This window comes from Toxotes jaculatrix, chromosome 22 (genome assembly GCF_017976425.1).
Source record: "Toxotes jaculatrix isolate fToxJac2 chromosome 22, fToxJac2.pri, whole genome shotgun sequence".
In the NCBI taxonomy this organism is placed as follows: domain Eukaryota; kingdom Metazoa; phylum Chordata; class Actinopteri; family Toxotidae; genus Toxotes; species Toxotes jaculatrix.
Window position 1 is genome coordinate 12,966,542 of NC_054415.1, and position 22,785 is coordinate 12,989,326.

Genomic DNA, 22,785 nt, shown 5'->3' on the forward strand with positions numbered 1-22,785 from the left:
ATACTATTTTGTTTTTTTATGACCTTTTGAGGTCATACTAAAGTATGACTTTTTTCGGCCGATTTTGATACCTTACTATACTATGACTTTTTTTGGCCGATTTTGATGCCTTACTATACTATGACGTTTTTTACGACATTTTGAGGTCATATTAAAGTATGACTTTAATGACGTTACAGATGTCAAATGGGTCAGTGTAGGTTTAGTGTGTGTGTGTGTTAGATGTAGTGACTCTTGATGTAGAAGCTGTCAGTAGTTGTGTATTGTTGATGGAACTGTGAGGACAGGTGTTTAGGTGCTGCACTTGGGCCTGTAGGTGTGAGTCTTTGTGTGGCTGTGTTTTGCAGGTTCTGGCGGAGTCGGGCGGAGTCACAATTTTTTTTCACCTCAAAATGTCATAAAAAACGTCATAGTATAGTATGGCATTTTTTTCGGCCAAAAAAAGTCAAACAGTTTTTTCACCTCAAAATGTCATAAAAAACGTCATAGTATAGTATGGCATTTTTTTCGGCCAAAAATAGTCAAAATTCTTTTTCACCTCAAAATGTCATAAAAAACGTCATAGTATAGTACGGCATTTTTTTCGGCCAAAAAAAGTCAAAATTCTTTTTCACCTCAAAATGTCATAAAAAAAGTCATAGTATAGTATGGCATTTTTTTCGGCCAAAAATAGTCAAAAATTTTTTCGGACTCAAAATTTGATAAAAAACGTCATAGTATAGTATGGCATTTTTTTCGGCCAAAAATAGTCACAATTTTTTTTCACCTCAAAATGTCGTAAAAAAACGTCATAGTATAGTATGGCATTTTTTTCGGCCAAAAATAGTCCAAATTTTTTTTCGGACTCAAAATGTCATAAAAAACGTCATAGTATAGTATGGCATTTTTTTCGGCCAAAAAAAGTCAAAATTTTTTTTCACCTCAAAATGTCATAAAAAACGTCATAGTATAGTATGGCATTTTTTTCGGCCAAAAATAGTCAAAATTTTTTTCACCTCAAAATGTCATAAAAAACGTCATAGTATAGTATGGCATTTTTTTCGGCCAAAAAAAGTGAAAATTTTTTTTCACCTCAAAATGTCATAAAAAACGTCATAGTATAGTATGGCATTTTTTTCGGCCAAAAATAGTCAAAATTTTTTTTCACCTCAAAATGTCATAAAAAACGTCATAGTATAGTATGGCATTTTTTTCGGCCAAAAATAGTCAAAATTTTTTTTCACCTCAAAATGTCATAAAAAACGTCATAGTATAGTATGGCATTTTTTTCGGGCCAAAAATAGTCAAAATTTTTTTCGGACTCAAAATGTCATAAAAAACGTCATAGTATAGTATGGCATTTTTTTCAGGCCAAAAATAGTCAAAATTTTTTTTCACCTCAAAATGTCATAAAAAACGTCATAGTATAGTATGGCATTTTTTTCGGCCAAAAAAAGTCAAAAATTTTTTTCACCTCAAAATGTCATAAAAAACGTCATAGTATAGTATGGCATTTTTTTCGGCCAAAAATAGTCAAAAATTTTTTTCACCTCAAAATGTCATAAAAAACGTCATAGTATAGTATGGCATTTTTTTCGGCCAAAAAAAGTCAAACATTTTTTTCACCTCAAAATGTCATAAAAAACGTCATAGTATAGTATGGCATTTTTTTCGGCCAAAAAAAGTCACAATTTTTTTTCACCTCAAAATGTCATAAAAAACGTCATAGTATAGTATGGCATTTTTTTCGGCCAAAAATAGTCAAAATTTTTTTTCACCTCAAAATGTCATAAAAAACGTCATAGTATAGTATGGCATTTTTTTCGGCCAAAAAAAGTCACAATTTTTTTTCACCTCAAAATGTCATAAAAAACGTCATAGTATAGTATGGCATTTTTTTCGGCCAAAAAAAGTCACAATTTTTTTTCACCTCAAAATGTCATAAAAAACGTCATAGTATAGTATGGCATTTTTTTCGGCCAAAAATAGTCAAAATTTTTTTCGGACTCAAAATGTCATAAAAAACGTCATAGTATAGTATGGCATTTTTTTCGGGCCAAAAATAGTCAAAAATTTTTTTCACCTCAAAATGTCATAAAAAACGTCATAGTATAGTATGGCATTTTTTTCGGGCCAAAAATAGTTAAAAATTTTTTCGGACTCAAAATGTCATAAAAAACGTCATAGTATAGTATGGCATTTTTTTCGGGCCAAAAATAGTCAAAATTTTTTTTCACCTCAAAATTTTCATAAAAAACGTCATAGTATAGTATGGCATTTTTTCGGCCAAAAATAGTCAAAATTTTTTTTCACCTCAAAATGTCATAAAAAACGTCATAGTATAGTATGGCATTTTTTTCGGGCCAAAAAAGTCACAATTTTTTTTCACCTCAAAATGTCATAAAAAACGTCATAGTATAGTATGGCATTTTTTTCGGCCAAAAAAAGTCAAAATTTTTTTTCACCTCAAAATGTCATAAAAAACGTCATAGTATAGTATGGCATTTTTTTCAGGCAAAAAAAGTCACAATTTTTTTTTTACCTCAAAATGTCATAAAAAACGTCATAGTATAGTAAGGCATCAAAATCTGAAAAAAAAGTCATACTTTAGTATGACCAAAAAATGGCATAAAAAAAGAAGGCATCAGCCTTACTATACTATGACGTTTTTATGACCTTTTGAGGTCATACTAAAGTATGACTTTTTTCGGCCGATTTTGATACCTTACTATACTATGACTTTTTTTGGCCGATTTTGATGCCTTACTATACTATGACGTTTTTTAGGACATTTTGAGGTCATATTAAAGTATGACTTTAATGACGTTACAGATGTCAAATGGGTCAGTGTAGGTTTAGTGTGTGTGTGTGTTAGATGTAGTGACTCTTGATGTAGAAGCTGTCAGTAGTTGTGTATTGTTGATGGAACTGTGAGGACAGGTGTTTAGGTGCTGCACTTGGGCCTGTAGGTGTGAGTCTTTGTGTGGCTGTGTTTTGCAGGTTCTGGCGGAGTCGGGCTCCAATTGTGGCGTGGATCTGCAGGCTTGTCTTGATGAAGATTTGCATGAAGGTCATGGAGGAGGTCACAGTCAAAGTGGAGCTCAGGTAGGCCTCCTGCTGCATCTGGAGATTTTGCAAACTTCATAGTATAGTAAGGCAGCAAAATTAGCAAGAAAAAAAGTCATACTTTAGTATGACCTCAAAATGTCATAAAAAACGTCATAGTATAGTATGGCATTTTTTTCGGCCAAAAAAAGTCACAATTTTTTTTCACCTCAAAATGTCATAAAAAACGTCATAGTATAGTATGGCATTTTTTTCGGCCAAAAAAAGTCAAAAATTTTTTCGGACTCAAAATTTGATAAAAAACGTCATAGTATAGTATGGCATTTTTTTCGGCAAAAAAAGTCACAATTTTTTTTCACCTCAAAATGTCATAAAAAAAGTCATAGTATAGTATGGCATTTTTTTCGGCCAAAAATAGTCAAATTTTTTTTCACCTCAAAATGTCATAAAAAACGTCATAGTATAGTATGGCATTTTTTTCGGCCAAAAAAAGTCACAATTTTTTTTCACCTCAAAATGTCATAAAAAACGTCATAGTATAGTATGGCATTTTTTTCGGCCAAAAATAGTCAAAATTTTTTTCACCTCAAAATGTCATAAAAAACGTCATAGTATAGTATGGCATTTTTTTCGGCCAAAAAAAGTCTAAAATTTTTTTCACCTCAAAATGTCATAAAAAAACGTCATAGTATAGTATGGCATTTTTTTCGGCCAAAAAAAGTCACAATTTTTTTTCACCTCAAATTGTCATAAAAAACGTCATAGTATAGTATGGCATTTTTTCGGGCAAAAAAAGTCACAATTTTTTTTCACCTCAAAATTTCATAAAAAACGTCATAGTATAGTATGGCATTTTTTTCGGCCAAAAAAAGTCACAATTTTTTTTCACCTCAAAATGTCATAAAAAAACGTCATAGTATAGTATGGCATTTTTTTCGGCCAAAAAAAGTCACAATTTTTTTTCACCTCAAAATGTCATAAAAAACGTCATAGTATAGTATGGCATTTTTTTCGGCCAAAAATAGTCAAAATTTTTTTCACCTCAAAATGTCATAAAAAACGTCATAGTATAGTATGGCATTTTTTTCGGGCCAAAAAAGTCCAAAATTTTTTTCACCTCAAAATGTCATAAAAAACGTCATAGTATAGTATGGCATTTTTTTCGGCCAAAAAAAGTCAAACATTTTTTTCACCTCAAAATGTCATAAAAAACGTCATAGTATAGTATGGCATTTTTTTCGGCCAAAAAAAGTCAAACATTTTTTTCACCTCAAAATGTCATAAAAAACGTCATAGTATAGTATGGCATTTTTTTCGGCCAAAAAAAGTCACAATTTTTTTTCACCTCAAAATGTCTTAAAAAACGTCATAGTATAGTATGGCATTTTTTTCGGCCAAAAAAAGTCAAACATTTTTTTCACCTCAAAATGTCATAAAAAACGTCATAGTATAGTATGGCATTTTTTTCGGCCAAAAAAAGTCAAACATTTTTTTCACCTCAAAATGTCATAAAAAACGTCATAGTATAGTAAGGCATCAAAATCGGCCAAAAAAAGTCATACTTTAGTATGACCTCAAAATGTCATAAAAAAAGAAGGCATCAGCCTTACTATACTATGATGTTTTTTTATGACCTTTTGAGGTCATACTAAAGTATGACTTTTTTTGGCCGATTTTGATACCTTACTATACTATGACGTTTTTATGACATTTTGAGGTCATACTAAAGTATGACTTTTTTCGGCCGATTTTGATACCTTACTATACTATGACTTTTTTTGGCCGATTTTGATGCCTTACTATACTATGACGTTTTTTACGACATTTTGAGGTCATATTAAAGTATGACTTTAATGACGTTACAGATGTCAAATGGGTCAGTGTAGGTTTAGTGTGTGTGTGTGTTAGATGTAGTGACTCTTGATGTAGAAGCTGTCAGTAGTTGTGTATTGTTGATGGAACTGTGAGGACAGGTGTTTAGGTGCTGCACTTGGGCCTGTAGGTGTGAGTCTTTGTGTGGCTGTGTTTTGCAGGTTCTGGCGGAGTCGGGCTCCAATTGTGGCGTGGATCTGCAGGCTTGTCTTGATGAAGATTTGCATGAAGGTCATGGAGGAGGTCACAGTCAAAGTGGAGCTCAGGTAGGCCTCCTGCTGCATCTGGAGATTTTGCAAACGTCATAGTATAGTAAGGCATCAAAATTAGCCAAAAAAAAAGTCATAAAAAACGTCATAGTATAGTATGGCATTTTTTTCGGCCAAAAATAGTCAAAATTTTTTTCACCTCAAAATGTCATAAAAAACGTCATAGTATAGTATGGCATTTTTTTCGGGCCAAAAAAAGTCACAATTTTTTTTCACCTCAAAATGTCATAAAAAACGTCATAGTATAGTATGGCATTTTTTTCGGCCAAAAATAGTCAAAAATTTTTTTCACCTCAAAATGTCATAAAAAACGTCATAGTATAGTATGGCATTTTTTTCGGCCAAAAATAGCCAAAATTTTTTTTCACCTCAAAATGTCATAAAAAACGTCATAGTATAGTATGGCATTTTTTTCGGGCCAAAAATAGTCAAAATTTTTTTCGGACTCAAAATGTCATAAAAAACGTCATAGTATAGTATGGCATTTTTTTCGGGCCAAAAATAGTCAAAATTTTTTTTCACCTCAAAATGTCATAAAAAACGTCATAGTATAGTATGGCATTTTTTTCGGCCAAAAATAGTCAAAATTTTTTTCGGACTCAAAATGTCATAAAAAACGTCATAGTATAGTATGGCATTTTTTTCGACCAAAAAAAGTCAAAATTCTTTCACACCTCAAAATGTCATAAAAAACGTCATAGTATAGTATGCCATTTTTTTCAGCCAAAAAAAGTCACAATTTTTTTTCACCTCAAAATGTCATAAAAAACGTCATAGTATAGTATGGCATTTTTTTCGGCCAAAAAAAGTCACAATTTTTTTCACCTCAAAATGTCATAAAAAACGTCATAGTATAGTATGGCATTTTTTTCGGCCAAAAAAAGTCACAATTTTTTTTCACCTCAAAATGTCATAAAAAACGCCATAGTATAGTATGGCATTTTTTTCGGCCAAAAAAAGTCACAATTTTTTTTCACCTCAAAATGTCATAAAAAAAGTCATAGTATAGTATGGCATTTTTTTCGGCCAAAAATAGTCAAAATTTTTTTCACCTCAAAATGTCATAAAAAACGTCATAGTATAGTATGGCATTTTTTTCGGGCCAAAAAAGTCACAATTTTTTTTCACCTCAAAATGTCATAAAAAACGTCATAGTATAGTATGGCATTTTTTTCGGCCAAAAAAAGTCAAACATTTTTTTCACCTCAAAATGTCATAAAAAACGTCATAGTATAGTATGGCATTTTTTTCGGCCAAAAAAAGTCAAACATTTTTTTCACCTCAAAATGTCATAAAAAACGTCATAGTATAGTATGGCATTTTTTTCGGCCAAAAAAAGTCACAATTTTTTTTCACCTCAAAATGTCATAAAAAACGTCATAGTATAGTATGGCATTTTTTTCGGCCAAAAAAAGTCACAATTTTTTTTCACCTCAAAATGTCATAAAACACGTCATAGTATAGTATGGCATTTTTTTCGGCCAAAAAAAGTCAAACATTTTTTTCACCTCAAAATGTCATAAAAAACGTCATAGTATAGTATGGCATTTTTTTCGGCCAAAAAAAGTCAAACATTTTTTTCACCTCAAAATGTCATAAAAAACGTCATAGTATAGTATGGCATTTTTTTCGGCCAAAAAAAGTCACAATTTTTTTTCACCTCAAAATGTCATAAAAAACGTCATAGTATAGTATGGCATTTTTTTCGGCCAAAAAAAGTCACAATTTTTTTCACCTCAAAATGTCATAAAAAACGTCATAGTGTAGTATGGCATTTTTTTCGGGCCAAAAAAGTCACAATTTTTTTTCACCTCAAAATGTCATAAAAAACGTCATAGTATAGTATGGCATTTTTTTCGGCCAAAAAAAGTCAAAAATTTTTTTCACCTCAAAATGTCATAAAAAACGTCATAGTATAGTATGGCATTTTTTTCGGCCAAAAAAAGTCAAACATTTTTTTCACCTCAAAATGTCATAAAAAACGTCATAGTATAGTATGGCATTTTTTTCGGCCAAAAAAAGTCAAACATTTTTTTCACCTCAAAATGTCATAAAAAACGTCATAGTATAGTATGGCATTTTTTTCGGCCAAAAAAAGTCACAATTTTTTTTCACCTCAAAATGTCATAAAAAACGTCATAGTATAGTATGGCATTTTTTTCGGCCAAAAAAAGTCAAAATTCTTTCACACCTCAAAATGTCATAAAAAACGTCATAGTATAGTATGGCATTTTTTTCGGCCAAAAAAAGTCACAATTTTTTTTCACCTCAAAATGTCATAAAAAACGTCATAGTATAGTATGGCATTTTTTTCGGCCAAAAAAAGTCACAATTTTTTTCACCTCAAAATGTCATAAAAAACGTCATAGTATAGTATGGCATTTTTTTCGGCCAAAAAAAGTCACAATTTTTTTTCACCTCAAAATGTCATAAAAAACGCCATAGTATAGTATGGCATTTTTTTCGGCCAAAAAAAGTCACAATTTTTTTTCACCTCAAAATGTCATAAAAAAAGTCATAGTATAGTATGGCATTTTTTTCGGCCAAAAATAGTCACAATTTTTTTCACCTCAAAATGTCATAAAAAACGTCATAGTATAGTATGGCATTTTTTTCGGGCCAAAAAAGTCACAATTTTTTTTCACCTCAAAATGTCATAAAAAACGTCATAGTATAGTATGCCATTTTTTTCGGCCAAAAAAAGTCAAACATTTTTTTCACCTCAAAATGTCATAAAAAACGTCATAGTATAGTATGGCATTTTTTTCGGCCAAAAAAAGTCAAACATTTTTTTCACCTCAAAATGTCATAAAAAACGTCATAGTATAGTATGGCATTTTTTTCGGCCAAAAAAAGTCAAAATTCTTTCACACCTCAAAATGTCATAAAAAACGTCATAGTATAGTATGCCATTTTTTTCGGCCAAAAAAAGTCTAAAATTTTTTTCACCTCAAAATGTCATAAAAAAACGTCATAGTATAGTATGGCATTTTTTTCGGCCAAAAAAAGTCACAATTTTTTTTCACCTCAAAATGTCATAAAAAACGTCATAGTATAGTATGGCATTTTTTTCGGCAAAAAAAAGTCACAATTTTTTTTCACCTCAAAATGTCATAAACAACGTCATAGTATAGTATGGCATTTTTTTCGGCCAAAAAAAGTCACAATTTTTTTTCACCTCAAAATGTCATAAAAAACGTCATAGTATAGTATGGCATTTTTTTCGGCCAAAAAAAGTCACAATTTTTTTTCACCTCAAAATGTCATAAAAAACGTCATAGTATAGTATGGCATTTTTTTCGGCCAAAAAAAGTCACAATTTTTTTCACCTCAAAATGTCATAAAAAACGTCATAGTATAGTATGGCATTTTTTTCGGCCAAAAAAAGTCACAATTTTTTCTCACCTCAAAATGTCATAAAAAACGTCATAGTATAGTATGGCATTTTTTTCGGCCAAAAAAAGTCAAAATTCTTTCACATCTCAAAATGTCATAAAAAACGTCATAGTATAGTATGCCATTTTTTTCGGCCAAAAAAAGTCTAAAATTTTTTTCACCTCAAAATGTCATAAAAAAACGTCATAGTATAGTATGGCATTTTTTTCGGCCAAAAAAAGTCACAATTTTTTTTCACCTCAAAATGTCATAAAAAACGTCATAGTATAGTATGGCATTTTTTTCGGCAAAAAAAAGTCACAATTTTTTTTCACCTCAAAATGTCATAAAAAACGTCATAGTATAGTAAGGCATCAAAATCGGCCAAAAAAAGTCATACTTTAGTATGACCTCAAAATGTCATAAAAAAAGAAGGCATCAGCCTTACTATACTATTTTGTTTTTTTATGACCTTTTGAGGTCATACTAAAGTATGACTTTTTTCGGCCGATTTTGATACCTTACTATACTATGACTTTTTTTGGCCGATTTTGATGCCTTACTATACTATGACGTTTTTTACGACATTTTGAGGTCATATTAAAGTATGACTTTAATGACGTTACAGATGTCAAATGGGTCAGTGTAGGTTTAGTGTGTGTGTGTGTTAGATGTAGTGACTCTTGATGTAGAAGCTGTCAGTAGTTGTGTATTGTTGATGGAACTGTGAGGACAGGTGTTTAGGTGCTGCACTTGGGCCTGTAGGTGTGAGTCTTTGTGTGGCTGTGTTTTGCAGGTTCTGGCGGAGTCGGGCGGAGTCACAATTTTTTTTCACCTCAAAATGTCATAAAAAACGTCATAGTATAGTATGGCATTTTTTTCGGCCAAAAAAAGTCAAACAGTTTTTTCACCTCAAAATGTCATAAAAAACGTCATAGTATAGTATGGCATTTTTTTCGGCCAAAAATAGTCAAAATTCTTTTTCACCTCAAAATGTCATAAAAAACGTCATAGTATAGTACGGCATTTTTTTCGGCCAAAAAAAGTCAAAATTCTTTTTCACCTCAAAATGTCATAAAAAACGTCATAGTATAGTATGGCATTTTTTTCGGCCAAAAATAGTCAAAAATTTTTTCGGACTCAAAATTTGATAAAAAACGTCATAGTATAGTATGGCATTTTTTTCGGCCAAAAATAGTCACAATTTTTTTTCACCTCAAAATGTCGTAAAAAAACGTCATAGTATAGTATGGCATTTTTTTCGGCCAAAAATAGTCCAAATTTTTTTTCGGACTCAAAATGTCATAAAAAACGTCATAGTATAGTATGGCATTTTTTTCGGCCAAAAAAAGTCAAAATTTTTTTTCACCTCAAAATGTCATAAAAAACGTCATAGTATAGTATGGCATTTTTTTCGGCCAAAAATAGTCAAAATTTTTTTCACCTCAAAATGTCATAAAAAACGTCATAGTATAGTATGGCATTTTTTTCGGCCAAAAAAAGTGAAAAATTTTTTTCACCTCAAAATGTCATAAAAAACGTCATAGTATAGTATGGCATTTTTTTCGGCCAAAAATAGTCAAAATTTTTTTTCACCTCAAAATGTCATAAAAAACGTCATAGTATAGTATGGCATTTTTTTCGGCCAAAAATAGTCAAAAATTTTTTTCACCTCAAAATGTCATAAAAAACGTCATAGTATAGTATGGCATTTTTTTCGGGCCAAAAATAGTCAAAATTTTTTTCGGACTCAAAATGTCATAAAAAACGTCATAGTATAGTATGGCATTTTTTTCGGGCCAAAAATAGTCAAAATTTTTTTTCACCTCAAAATGTCATAAAAAACGTCATAGTATAGTATGGCATTTTTTTCGGCCAAAAAAAGTCAAAATTTTTTTTCACCTCAAAATGTCATAAAAAACGTCATAGTATAGTATGGCATTTTTTTCGGCCAAAAATAGTCAAAAATTTTTTTCACCTCAAAATGTCATAAAAAACGTCATAGTATAGTATGGCATTTTTTTCGGCCAAAAAAAGTCAAACATTTTTTTCACCTCAAAATGTCATAAAAAACGTCATAGTATAGTATGGCATTTTTTTCGGCCAAAAAAAGTCACAATTTTTTTTCACCTCAAAATGTCATAAAAAACGTCATAGTATAGTATGGCATTTTTTTCGGCCAAAAATAGTCAAAATTTTTTTTCACCTCAAAATGTCATAAAAAACGTCATAGTATAGTATGGCATTTTTTTCGGCCAAAAAAAGTCACAATTTTTTTTCACCTCAAAATGTCATAAAAAACGTCATAGTATAGTATGGCATTTTTTTCGGCCAAAAAAAGTCACAATTTTTTTTCACCTCAAAATGTCATAAAAAACGTCATAGTATAGTATGGCATTTTTTTCGGCCAAAAATAGTCAAAATTTTTTTCGGACTCAAAATGTCATAAAAAACGTCATAGTATAGTATGGCATTTTTTTCGGGCCAAAAATAGTCAAAAATTTTTTTCACCTCAAAATGTCATAAAAAACGTCATAGTATAGTATGGCATTTTTTTCGGGCCAAAAATAGTTAAAAATTTTTTCGGACTCAAAATGTCATAAAAAACGTCATAGTATAGTATGGCATTTTTTTCGGGCCAAAAATAGTCAAAATTTTTTTTCACCTCAAAATTTTCATAAAAAACGTCATAGTATAGTATGGCATTTTTTCGGCCAAAAATAGTCAAAATTTTTTTTCACCTCAAAATGTCATAAAAAACGTCATAGTATAGTATGGCATTTTTTTCGGGCCAAAAAAGTCACAATTTTTTTTCACCTCAAAATGTCATAAAAAACGTCATAGTATAGTATGGCATTTTTTTCGGCCAAAAAAAGTCACAATTTTTTTTCACCTCAAAATGTCATAAAAAACGTCATAGTATAGTATGGCATTTTTTTCAGGCAAAAAAAGTCACAATTTTTTTTTTACCTCAAAATGTCATAAAAAACGTCATAGTATAGTAAGGCATCAAAATCTGAAAAAAAAGTCATACTTTAGTATGACCAAAAAATGGCATAAAAAAAGAAGGCATCAGCCTTACTATACTATGACGTTTTTATGACCTTTTGAGGTCATACTAAAGTATGACTTTTTTCGGCCGATTTTGATACCTTACTATACTATGACTTTTTTTGGCCGATTTTGATGCCTTACTATACTATGACGTTTTTTAGGACATTTTGAGGTCATATTAAAGTATGACTTTAATGACGTTACAGATGTCAAATGGGTCAGTGTAGGTTTAGTGTGTGTGTGTGTTAGATGTAGTGACTCTTGATGTAGAAGCTGTCAGTAGTTGTGTATTGTTGATGGAACTGTGAGGACAGGTGTTTAGGTGCTGCACTTGGGCCTGTAGGTGTGAGTCTTTGTGTGGCTGTGTTTTGCAGGTTCTGGCGGAGTCGGGCTCCAATTGTGGCGTGGATCTGCAGGCTTGTCTTGATGAAGATTTGCATGAAGGTCATGGAGGAGGTCACAGTCAAAGTGGAGCTCAGGTAGGCCTCCTGCTGCATCTGGAGATTTTGCAAACTTCATAGTATAGTAAGGCAGCAAAATTAGCAAGAAAAAAAGTCATACTTTAGTATGACCTCAAAATGTCATAAAAAACGTCATAGTATAGTATGGCATTTTTTTCGGGCCAAAAATAGTCAAAATTTTTTTTCACCTCAAAATGTCATAAAAAACGTCATAGTATAGTATGGCATTTTTTTCGGCCAAAAAAAGTCAAACATTTTTTTCACCTCAAAATGTCATAAAAAACGTCATAGTATAGTATGGCATTTTTTTCGGCCAAAAAAAGTCACAATTTTTTTTCACCTCAAAATGTCATAAAAAACGTCATAGTATAGTATGGCATTTTTTTCGGCCAAAAATAGTCACAATTTTTTTTCACCTCAAAATGTCATAAAAAACGTCATAGTATAGTATGGCATTTTTTTCGGCCAAAAATAGTCAAAATTTTTTTCGGACTCAAAATGTCATAAAAAACGTCATAGTATAGTATGGCATTTTTTTCGGGCCAAAAAAAGTCAAACATTTTTTTCACCTCAAAATGTCATAAAAAACGTCATAGTATAGTATGGCATTTTTTTCGGCCAAAAAAAGTCACAATTTTTTTTCACCTCAAAATGTCATAAAAAACGTCATAGTATAGTATGGCATTTTTTTCGGCCAAAAATAGTCACAATTTTTTTTCACCTCGAAATGTCATAAAAAACGTCATAGTATAGTATGGCATTTTTTTCGGCCAAAAAAAGTCACAATTTTTTTTCACCTCAAAATGTCATAAAAAACGTCATAGTATAGTATGGCATTTTTTTCGGCCAAAAATAGTCAAAATTTTTTTCGGACTCAAAATGTCATAAAAAACGTCATAGTATAGTATGGCATTTTTTTCGGGCCAAAAATAGTCAAAATTTTTTTTCACCTCAAAATGTCATAAAAAACGTCATAGTATAGTATGGCATTTTTTTCGGGCCAAAAATAGTTAAAATTTTTTTTGGACTCAAAATGTCATAAAAAACGTCATAGTATAGTATGGCATTTTTTTCGGGCCAAAAATAGTCAAAATTTTTTTCACCTCAAAATTTTCATAAAAAACGTCATAGTATAGTATGGCATTTTTTTCGGCCAAAAATAGTCAAAAATTTTTTTCACCTCAAAATGTCATAAAAAACGTCATAGTATAGTATGGCATTTTTTTCGGCCAAAAAAAGTCAAACAGTTTTTTCACCTCAAAATGTCATAAAAAACGTCATAGTATAGTATGGCATTTTTTTCGGCCAAAAATAGTCAAAATTCTTTTTCACCTCAAAATGTCATAAAAAACGTCATAGTATAGTATGGCATTTTTTTCGGCCAAAAAAAGTCAAAATTCTTTTTCACCTCAAAATGTCATAAAAAAAAGTCATAGGATAGTATGGCATTTTTTTCGGCCAAAAATAGTCAAAAATTTTTTCGGACTCAAAATTTGATAAAAAACGTCATAGTATAGTATGGCATTTTTTTCGGCCAAAAAAAGTCAAACATTTTTTTCACCTCAAAATGTCATAAAAAACGTCATAGTATAGTATGGCATTTTTTTCGGCCAAAAAAAGTCACAATTTTTTTTCACCTCAAAATGTCATAAAAAACGTCATAGTATAGTATGGCATTTTTTTCGGCCAAAAAAAGTCAAAATTCTTTCACACCTCAAAATGTCATAAAAAACGTCATAGTATAGTATGGCATTTTTTTCGGCCAAAAAAAGTCACAATTTTTTTTCACCTCAAAATGTCATAAAAAACGTCATAGTATAGTATGGCATTTTTTTCGGCCAAAAAAAGTCACAATTTTTTTCACCTCAAAATGTCATAAAAAACGTCATAGTATAGTATGGCATTTTTTTCGGCCAAAAAAAGTCACAATTTTTTTTCACCTCAAAATGTCATAAAAAACGCCATAGTATAGTATGGCATTTTTTTCGGCCAAAAAAAGTCACAATTTTTTTTCACCTCAAAATGTCATAAAAAAAGTCATAGTATAGTATGGCATTTTTTTCGGCCAAAAATAGTCACAATTTTTTTCACCTCAAAATGTCATAAAAAACGTCATAGTATAGTATGGCATTTTTTTCGGGCCAAAAAAGTCACAATTTTTTTTCACCTCAAAATGTCATAAAAAACGTCATAGTATAGTATGCCATTTTTTTCGGCCAAAAAAAGTCAAACATTTTTTTCACCTCAAAATGTCATAAAAAACGTCATAGTATAGTATGGCATTTTTTTCGGCCAAAAAAAGTCAAACATTTTTTTCACCTCAAAATGTCATAAAAAACGTCATAGTATAGTATGGCATTTTTTTCGGCCAAAAAAAGTCAAAATTCTTTCACACCTCAAAATGTCATAAAAAACGTCATAGTATAGTATGCCATTTTTTTCGGCCAAAAAAAGTCTAAAATTTTTTTCACCTCAAAATGTCATAAAAAAACGTCATAGTATAGTATGGCATTTTTTTCGGCCAAAAAAAGTCACAATTTTTTTTCACCTCAAAATGTCATAAAAAACGTCATAGTATAGTATGGCATTTTTTTCGGCAAAAAAAAGTCACAATTTTTTTTCACCTCAAAATGTCATAAACAACGTCATAGTATAGTATGGCATTTTTTTCGGCCAAAAAAAGTCACAATTTTTTTTCACCTCAAAATGTCATAAAAAACGTCATAGTATAGTATGGCATTTTTTTCGGCCAAAAAAAGTCACAATTTTTTTTCACCTCAAAATGTCATAAAAAACGTCATAGTATAGTATGGCATTTTTTTCGGCCAAAAAAAGTCACAATTTTTTTCACCTCAAAATGTCATAAAAAACGTCATAGTATAGTATGGCATTTTTTTCGGCCAAAAAAAGTCACAATTTTTTCTCACCTCAAAATGTCATAAAAAACGTCATAGTATAGTATGGCATTTTTTTCGGCCAAAAAAAGTCAAAATTCTTTCACATCTCAAAATGTCATAAAAAACGTCATAGTATAGTATGCCATTTTTTTCGGCCAAAAAAAGTCTAAAATTTTTTTCACCTCAAAATGTCATAAAAAAACGTCATAGTATAGTATGGCATTTTTTTCGGCCAAAAAAAGTCACAATTTTTTTTCACCTCAAAATGTCATAAAAAACGTCATAGTATAGTATGGCATTTTTTTCGGCAAAAAAAAGTCACAATTTTTTTTCACCTCAAAATGTCATAAAAAACGTCATAGTATAGTAAGGCATCAAAATCGGCCAAAAAAAGTCATACTTTAGTATGACCTCAAAATGTCATAAAAAAAGAAGGCATCAGCCTTACTATACTATTTTGTTTTTTTATGACCTTTTGAGGTCATACTAAAGTATGACTTTTTTCGGCCGATTTTGATACCTTACTATACTATGACTTTTTTTGGCCGATTTTGATGCCTTACTATACTATGACGTTTTTTACGACATTTTGAGGTCATATTAAAGTATGACTTTAATGACGTTACAGATGTCAAATGGGTCAGTGTAGGTTTAGTGTGTGTGTGTGTTAGATGTAGTGACTCTTGATGTAGAAGCTGTCAGTAGTTGTGTATTGTTGATGGAACTGTGAGGACAGGTGTTTAGGTGCTGCACTTGGGCCTGTAGGTGTGAGTCTTTGTGTGGCTGTGTTTTGCAGGTTCTGGCGGAGTCGGGCGGAGTCACAATTTTTTTTCACCTCAAAATGTCATAAAAAACGTCATAGTATAGTATGGCATTTTTTTCGGCCAAAAAAAGTCAAACAGTTTTTTCACCTCAAAATGTCATAAAAAACGTCATAGTATAGTATGGCATTTTTTTCGGCCAAAAATAGTCAAAATTCTTTTTCACCTCAAAATGTCATAAAAAACGTCATAGTATAGTACGGCATTTTTTTCGGCCAAAAAAAGTCAAAATTCTTTTTCACCTCAAAATGTCATAAAAAAAGTCATAGTATAGTATGGCATTTTTTTCGGCCAAAAATAGTCAAAAATTTTTTCGGACTCAAAATTTGATAAAAAACGTCATAGTATAGTATGGCATTTTTTTCGGCCAAAAATAGTCACAATTTTTTTTCACCTCAAAATGTCGTAAAAAAACGTCATAGTATAGTATGGCATTTTTTTCGGCCAAAAATAGTCCAAATTTTTTTTCGGACTCAAAATGTCATAAAAAACGTCATAGTATAGTATGGCATTTTTTTCGGCCAAAAAAAGTCAAAATTTTTTTTCACCTCAAAATGTCATAAAAAACGTCATAGTATAGTATGGCATTTTTTTCGGCCAAAAATAGTCAAAAATTTTTTCACCTCAAAATGTCATAAAAAACGTCATAGTATAGTATGGCATTTTTTTCGGCCAAAAAAAGTGAAAAATTTTTTTCACCTCAAAATGTCATAAAAAACGTCATAGTATAGTATGGCATTTTTTTCGGCCAAAAATAGTCAAAATTTTTTTTCACCTCAAAATGTCATAAAAAACGTCATAGTATAGTATGGCATTTTTTTCGGCCAAAAAAAGTCACAATTTTTTTTCACCTCAAAATGTCATAAAAAACGTCATAGTATAGTATGGCATTTTTTTCGGCCAAAAATAGTCAAAATTTTTTTCGGACTCAAAATGTCATAAAAAACGTCATAGTATAGTATGGCATTTTTTTCGGGCCAAAAATAGTCAAAAATTTTTTTCACCTCAAAATGTCATAAAAAACGTCATAGTATAGTATGGCATTTTTTTCGGGCCAAAAATAGTTAAAAATTTTTTCGGACTCAAAATGTCATAAAAAACGTCATAGTATAGTATGGCATTTTTTTCGGGCCAAAAATAGTCAAAATTTTTTTTCACCTCAAAATTTTCATAAAAAACGTCATAGTATAGTATGGCATTTTTTCGGCCAAAAATAGTCAAATTTTTTTTTCACCTCAAAATGTCATAAAAAACGTCATAGTATAGTATGGCATTTTTTTCGGGCCAAAAAAGTCACAATTTTTTTTCACCTCAAAATGTCATAAAAAACGTCATAGTATAGTATGGCATTTTTTTCGGCCAAAAAAAGTCACAATTTTTTTTCACCTCAAAATGTCATAAAAAACGTCATAGTATAGTATGGCATTTTTTTCAGGCAAAAAAAGTCACAATTTTTTTTTTACCTCAAAATGTCATAAAAAACGTCATAGTATAGTAAGGCATCAAAATCTGAAAAAAAAGTCATACTTTAGTATGACCAAAAAATGGCATAAAAAAAGAAGGCATCAGCCTTACTATACTATGACGTTTTTATGACCTTTTGAGGTCATACTAAAGTATGACTTTTTTCGGCCGATTTTGATACCTTACTATACTATGACTTTTTTTGGCCGATTTTGATGCCTTACTATACTATGACGTTTTTTAGGACATTTTGAGGTCATATTAAAGTATGACTTTAATGACGTTACAGATGTCAAATGGGTCAGTGTAGGTTTAGTGTGTGTGTGTGTTAGATGTAGTGACTCTTGATGTAGAAGCTGTCAGTAGTTGTGTATTGTTGATGGAACTGTGAGGACAGGTGTTTAGGTGCTGCACTTGGGCCTGTAGGTGTGAGTCTTTGTGTGGCTGTGTTTTGCAGGTTCTGGCGGAGTCGGGCTCCAATTGTGGCGTGGATCTGCAGGCTTGTCTTGATGAAGATTTGCATGAAGGTCATGGAGGAGGTCACAGTCAAAGTGGAGCTCAGGTAGGCCTCCTGCTGCATCTGGAGATTTTGCAAACTTCATAGTATAGTAAGGCAGCAAAATTAGCAAGAAAAAAAGTCATACTTTAGTATGACCTCAAAATGTCATAAAAAACGTCATAGTATAGTATGGCATTTTTTTCGGGCCAAAAATAGTCAAAATTTTTTTTCACCTCAAAATGTCATAAAAAACGTCATAGTATAGTATGGCATTTTTTTCGGCCAAAAATAGTCAAAATTTTTTTCGGACTCAAAATGTCATAAAAAACGTCATAGTATAGTATGGCATTTTTTTCGGCCAAAAAAAGTCAAAAATTTTTTTCACCTCAAAATGTCATAAAAAACGTCATAGTATAGTATGGCATTTTTTTCGGCCAAAAATAGTCAAAATTTTTTTTCACCTCAAAATGTCATAAAAAACGTCATAGTATAGTATGGCATTTTTTTCGGCCAAAAAAAGTCAAACATTTTTTTCACCTCAAAATGTCATAAAAAACGTCATAGTATAGTATGGCATTTTTTTCGGCCAAAAATAGTCAAAATTTTTTTTCACCTCAAAATGTCATAAAAAACGTCATAGTATAGTATGGCATTTTTTTCGGCCAAAAAAAGTCAAACATTTTTTTCACCTCAAAATGTCATAAAAAACGTCATAGTATAGTATGGCATTTTTTTCGGCCAAAAAAAGTCACAATTTTTTTTCACCTCAAAATGTCATAAAAAACGTCATAGTATAGTATGGCATTTTTTTCGGCCAAAAATAGTCAAAATTTTTTTTCACCTCAAAATGTCATAAAAAACGTCATAGTATAGTATGGCATTTTTTTCGGCCAAAAAAAGTCAAACATTTTTTTCACCTCAAAATGTCATAAAAAACGTCATAGTATAGTATGGCATTTTTTTCGGCCAAAAATAGTCAAAATTTTTTTTCACCTCAAAATGTCATAAAAAACGTCATAGTATAGTATGGCATTTTTTTCGGCCAAAAAAAGTCAAACATTTTTTTCACCTCAAAATGTCATAAAAAACGTCATAGTATAGTATGGCATTTTTTTCGGCCAAAAAAAGTCACAATTTTTTTTCACCTCAAAATGTCATAAAAAACGTCATAGTATAGTATGGCATTTTTTTCGGCCAAAAATAGTCACAATTTTTTTTCACCTCAAAATGTCATAAAAAACGTCATAGTATAGTATGGCATTTTTTTCGGCCAAAAATAGTCAAAATTTTTTTCGGACTCAAAATGTCATAAAAAACGTCATAGTATAGTATGGCATTTTTTTCGGGCCAAAAAAAGTCAAACATTTTTTTCACCTCAAAATGTCATAAAAAACGTCATAGTATAGTATGGCATTTTTTTCGGCCAAAAAAAGTCACAATTTTTTTTCACCTCAAAATGTCATAAAAAACGTCATAGTATAGTATGGCATTTTTTTCGGCCAAAAATAGTCACAATTTTTTTTCACCTCAAAATGTCATAAAAAACGTCATAGTATAGTATGGCATTTTTTTCGGCCAAAAAAAGTCACAATTTTTTTTCACCTCAAAATGTCATAAAAAACGTCATAGTATAGTATGGCATTTTTTTCGGCCAAAAATAGTCAAAATTTTTTTCGGACTCAAAATGTCATAAAAAACGTCATAGTATAGTATGGCATTTTTTTCGGGCCAAAAATAGTCAAAATTTTTTTTCACCTCAAAATGTCATAAAAAACGTCATAGTATAGTATGGCATTTTTTTCGGGCCAAAAATAGTTAAAATTTTTTTTGGACTCAAAATGTCATAAAAAACGTCATAGTATAGTATGGCATTTTTTTCGGGCCAAAAATAGTCAAAATTTTTTTTCACCTCAAAATTTTCATAAAAAACGTCATAGTATAGTATGGCATTTTTTTCGGCCAAAAATAGTCAAAAATTTTTTTCACCTCAAAATGTCATAAAAAACGTCATAGTATAGTATGGCATTTTTTTCGGCCAAAAAAAGTCAAACAGTTTTTTCACCTCAAAATGTCATAAAAAACGTCATAGTATAGTATGGCATTTTTTTCGGCCAAAAATAGTCAAAATTCTTTTTCACCTCAAAATGTCATAAAAAACGTCATAGTATAGTATGGCATTTTTTTCGGCCAAAAAAAGTCAAAATTCTTTTTCACCTCAAAATGTCATAAAAAAAAGTCATAGGATAGTATGGCATTTTTTTCGGCCAAAAATAGTCAAAAATTTTTTCGGACTCAAAATTTGATAAAAAACGTCATAGTATAGTATGGCATTTTTTTCGACCAAAAAAAGTCACAATTTTTTTTCACCTCAAAATGTCATAAAAAAAGTCATAGTATAGTATGGCATTTTTTTCGGCCGAAAATAGTCAAATTTTTTTTCATCTCAAAATGTCATAAAAAACGTCATAGTATAGTATGGCATTTTTTTCGGCCAAAAATAGTCAAAATTTTTTTCGGACTCAAAATGTCATAAAAAACGTCATAGTATAGTATGGCATTTTTTTCGGGCCAAAAAAAGTCAAACATTTTTTTCACCTCAAAATGTCATAAAAAACGTCATAGTATAGTATGGCATTTTTTTCGGCCAAAAAAAGTCACAATTTTTTTTCACCTCAAAATGTCATAAAAAACGTCATAGTATAGTATGGCATTTTTTTCGGCCAAAAATAGTCACAATTTTTTTTCACCTCAAAATGTCATAAAAAACGTCATAGTATAGTATGGCATTTTTTTCGGCCAAAAAAAGTCACAATTTTTTTTCACCTCAAAATGTCATAAAAAACGTCATAGTATAGTATGGCATTTTTTTCGGCCAAAAATAGTCAAAATTTTTTTCGGACTCAAAATGTCATAAAAAACGTCATAGTATAGTATGGCATTTTTTTCGGGCCAAAAATAGTCAAAATTTTTTTTCACCTCAAAATGTCATAAAAAACGTCATAGTATAGTATGGCATTTTTTTCGGGCCAAAAATAGTTAAAATTTTTTTTGGACTCAAAATGTCATAAAAAACGTCATAGTATAGTATGGCATTTTTTTCGGGCCAAAAATAGTCAAAATTTTTTTTCACCTCAAAATTTTCATAAAAAACGTCATAGTATAGTATGGCATTTTTTTCGGCCAAAAATAGTCAAAAATTTTTTTCACCTCAAAATGTCATAAAAAACGTCATAGTATAGTATGGCATTTTTTTCGGCCAAAAAAAGTCAAACAGTTTTTTCACCTCAAAATGTCATAAAAAACGTCATAGTATAGTATGGCATTTTTTTCGGCCAAAAATAGTCAAAATTCTTTTTCACCTCAAAATGTCATAAAAAACGTCATAGTATAGTATGGCATTTTTTTCGGCCAAAAAAAGTCAAAATTCTTTTTCACCTCAAAATGTCATAAAAAAAAGTCATAGGATAGTATGGCATTTTTTTCGGCCAAAAATAGTCAAAAATTTTTTCGGACTCAAAATTTGATAAAAAACGTCATAGTATAGTATGGCATTTTTTTCGACCAAAAAAAGTCACAATTTTTTTTCACCTCAAAATGTCATAAAAAAAGTCATAGTATAGTATGGCATTTTTTTCGGCCGAAAATAGTCAAATTTTTTTTCATCTCAAAATGTCATAAAAAACGTCATAGTATAGTATGGCATTTTTTTCGGCCAAAAAAAGTCACAATTTTTTTTCACCTCAAAATGTCATAAAAAACGTCATAGTATAGTATGGCATTTTTTTCGGCCAAAAAAAGTCACAATTTTTTTTCACCTCAAAATGTCATAAAAAACGTCATAGTATAGTATGGCATTTTTTTCGGCCAAAAATAGTCAAAATTTTCTTTCACCTCAAAATGTCATAAAAAAAGTCATAGTATAGTATGGCATTTTTTTCGGCCAAAAATAGTCAAAATTTTTTTCACCTCAAAATGTCATAAAAAACGTCATAGTATAGTATGGCATTTTTTTCGGGCCAAAAAAGTCACAATTTTTTTTCACCTCAAAATGTCATAAAATACGTCATAGTATAGTATGGCATTTTTTTCGGCCAAAAAAAGTGAAAAAATTTTTTCACCTCAAAATGTCATAAAAAACGTCATAGTATAGTATGGCATTTTTTTCGGCCAAAAATAGTCAAAATTTTTTTTCACCTCAAAATGTCATAAAAAACGTCATAGTATAGTATGGCATTTTTTTCGGCCAAAAATAGTCAAAATTTTTTTTCACCTCAAAATGTCATAAAAAACGTCATAGTATAGTATGGCATTTTTTTCGGGCCAAAAATAGTCAAAATTTTTTTCGGACTCAAAATGTCATAAAAAACGTCATAGTATAGTATGGCATTTTTTTCGGGCCAAAAATAGTCAAAATTTTTTTTCACCTCAAAATGTCATAAAAAACGTCATAGTATAGTATGGCATTTTTTTCGGCCAAAAATAGTCAAAAATTTTTTCGGACTCAAAATGTCATAAAAAAACGTCATAGTATAGTATGGCATTTTTTTCGGCCAAAAAAAGTCAAAATTTTTTTTCACCTCAAAATGTCATAAAAAACGTCATAGTATAGTATGGCATTTTTTTCGGCCAAAAATAGTCAAAATTTTTTTTCACCTCAAAATGTCATAAAAAACGTCATAGTATAGTATGGCATTTTTTTCGGCCAAAAAAAGTCACAATTTTTTTCACCTCAAAATGTCATAAAAAACGTCATAGTATAGTATGGCATTTTTTTCGGGCCAAAAATAGTCAAAATTTTTTTTCACCTCAAAATGTCATAAAAAACGTCATAGTATAGTATGGCATTTTTTTCGGGCCAAAAATAGTTAAAATTTTTTTCGGACTCAAAATGTCATAAAAAACGTCATAGTATAGTATGGCATTTTTTTCGGCCAAAAATAGTCAAAATTTTTTTTCACCTCAAAATGTCATAAAAAACGTCATAGTATAGTATGGCATTTTTTTCGGCCAAAAAAAGTCACAATTTTT

General features: G+C 30.4%; 2 protein-coding genes across 3 annotated transcripts in view; both read left to right on the forward strand.

The window, feature by feature from the left end:
• plxnc1 (plexin C1) overlaps positions 1-22,785 on the forward strand; it is a 103,906-nt gene that overhangs the window by 26,686 nt on the left and 54,435 nt on the right. The window lies entirely within an intron of this gene.
• Positions 1-22,785, forward strand: part of LOC121176380 — a 37,000-nt gene that overhangs the window by 12,441 nt on the left and 1,774 nt on the right. The window contains exons 4-7 of the mRNA XM_041030429.1: positions 2,980-3,084; positions 5,079-5,183; positions 11,990-12,094; positions 17,716-17,820. Of these exons, the coding sequence (XP_040886363.1) occupies positions 2,980-3,084; positions 5,079-5,183; positions 11,990-12,094; positions 17,716-17,820 (420 nt within the window). The remainder of the gene's footprint in view (positions 1-2,979; positions 3,085-5,078; positions 5,184-11,989; positions 12,095-17,715; positions 17,821-22,785) is intronic.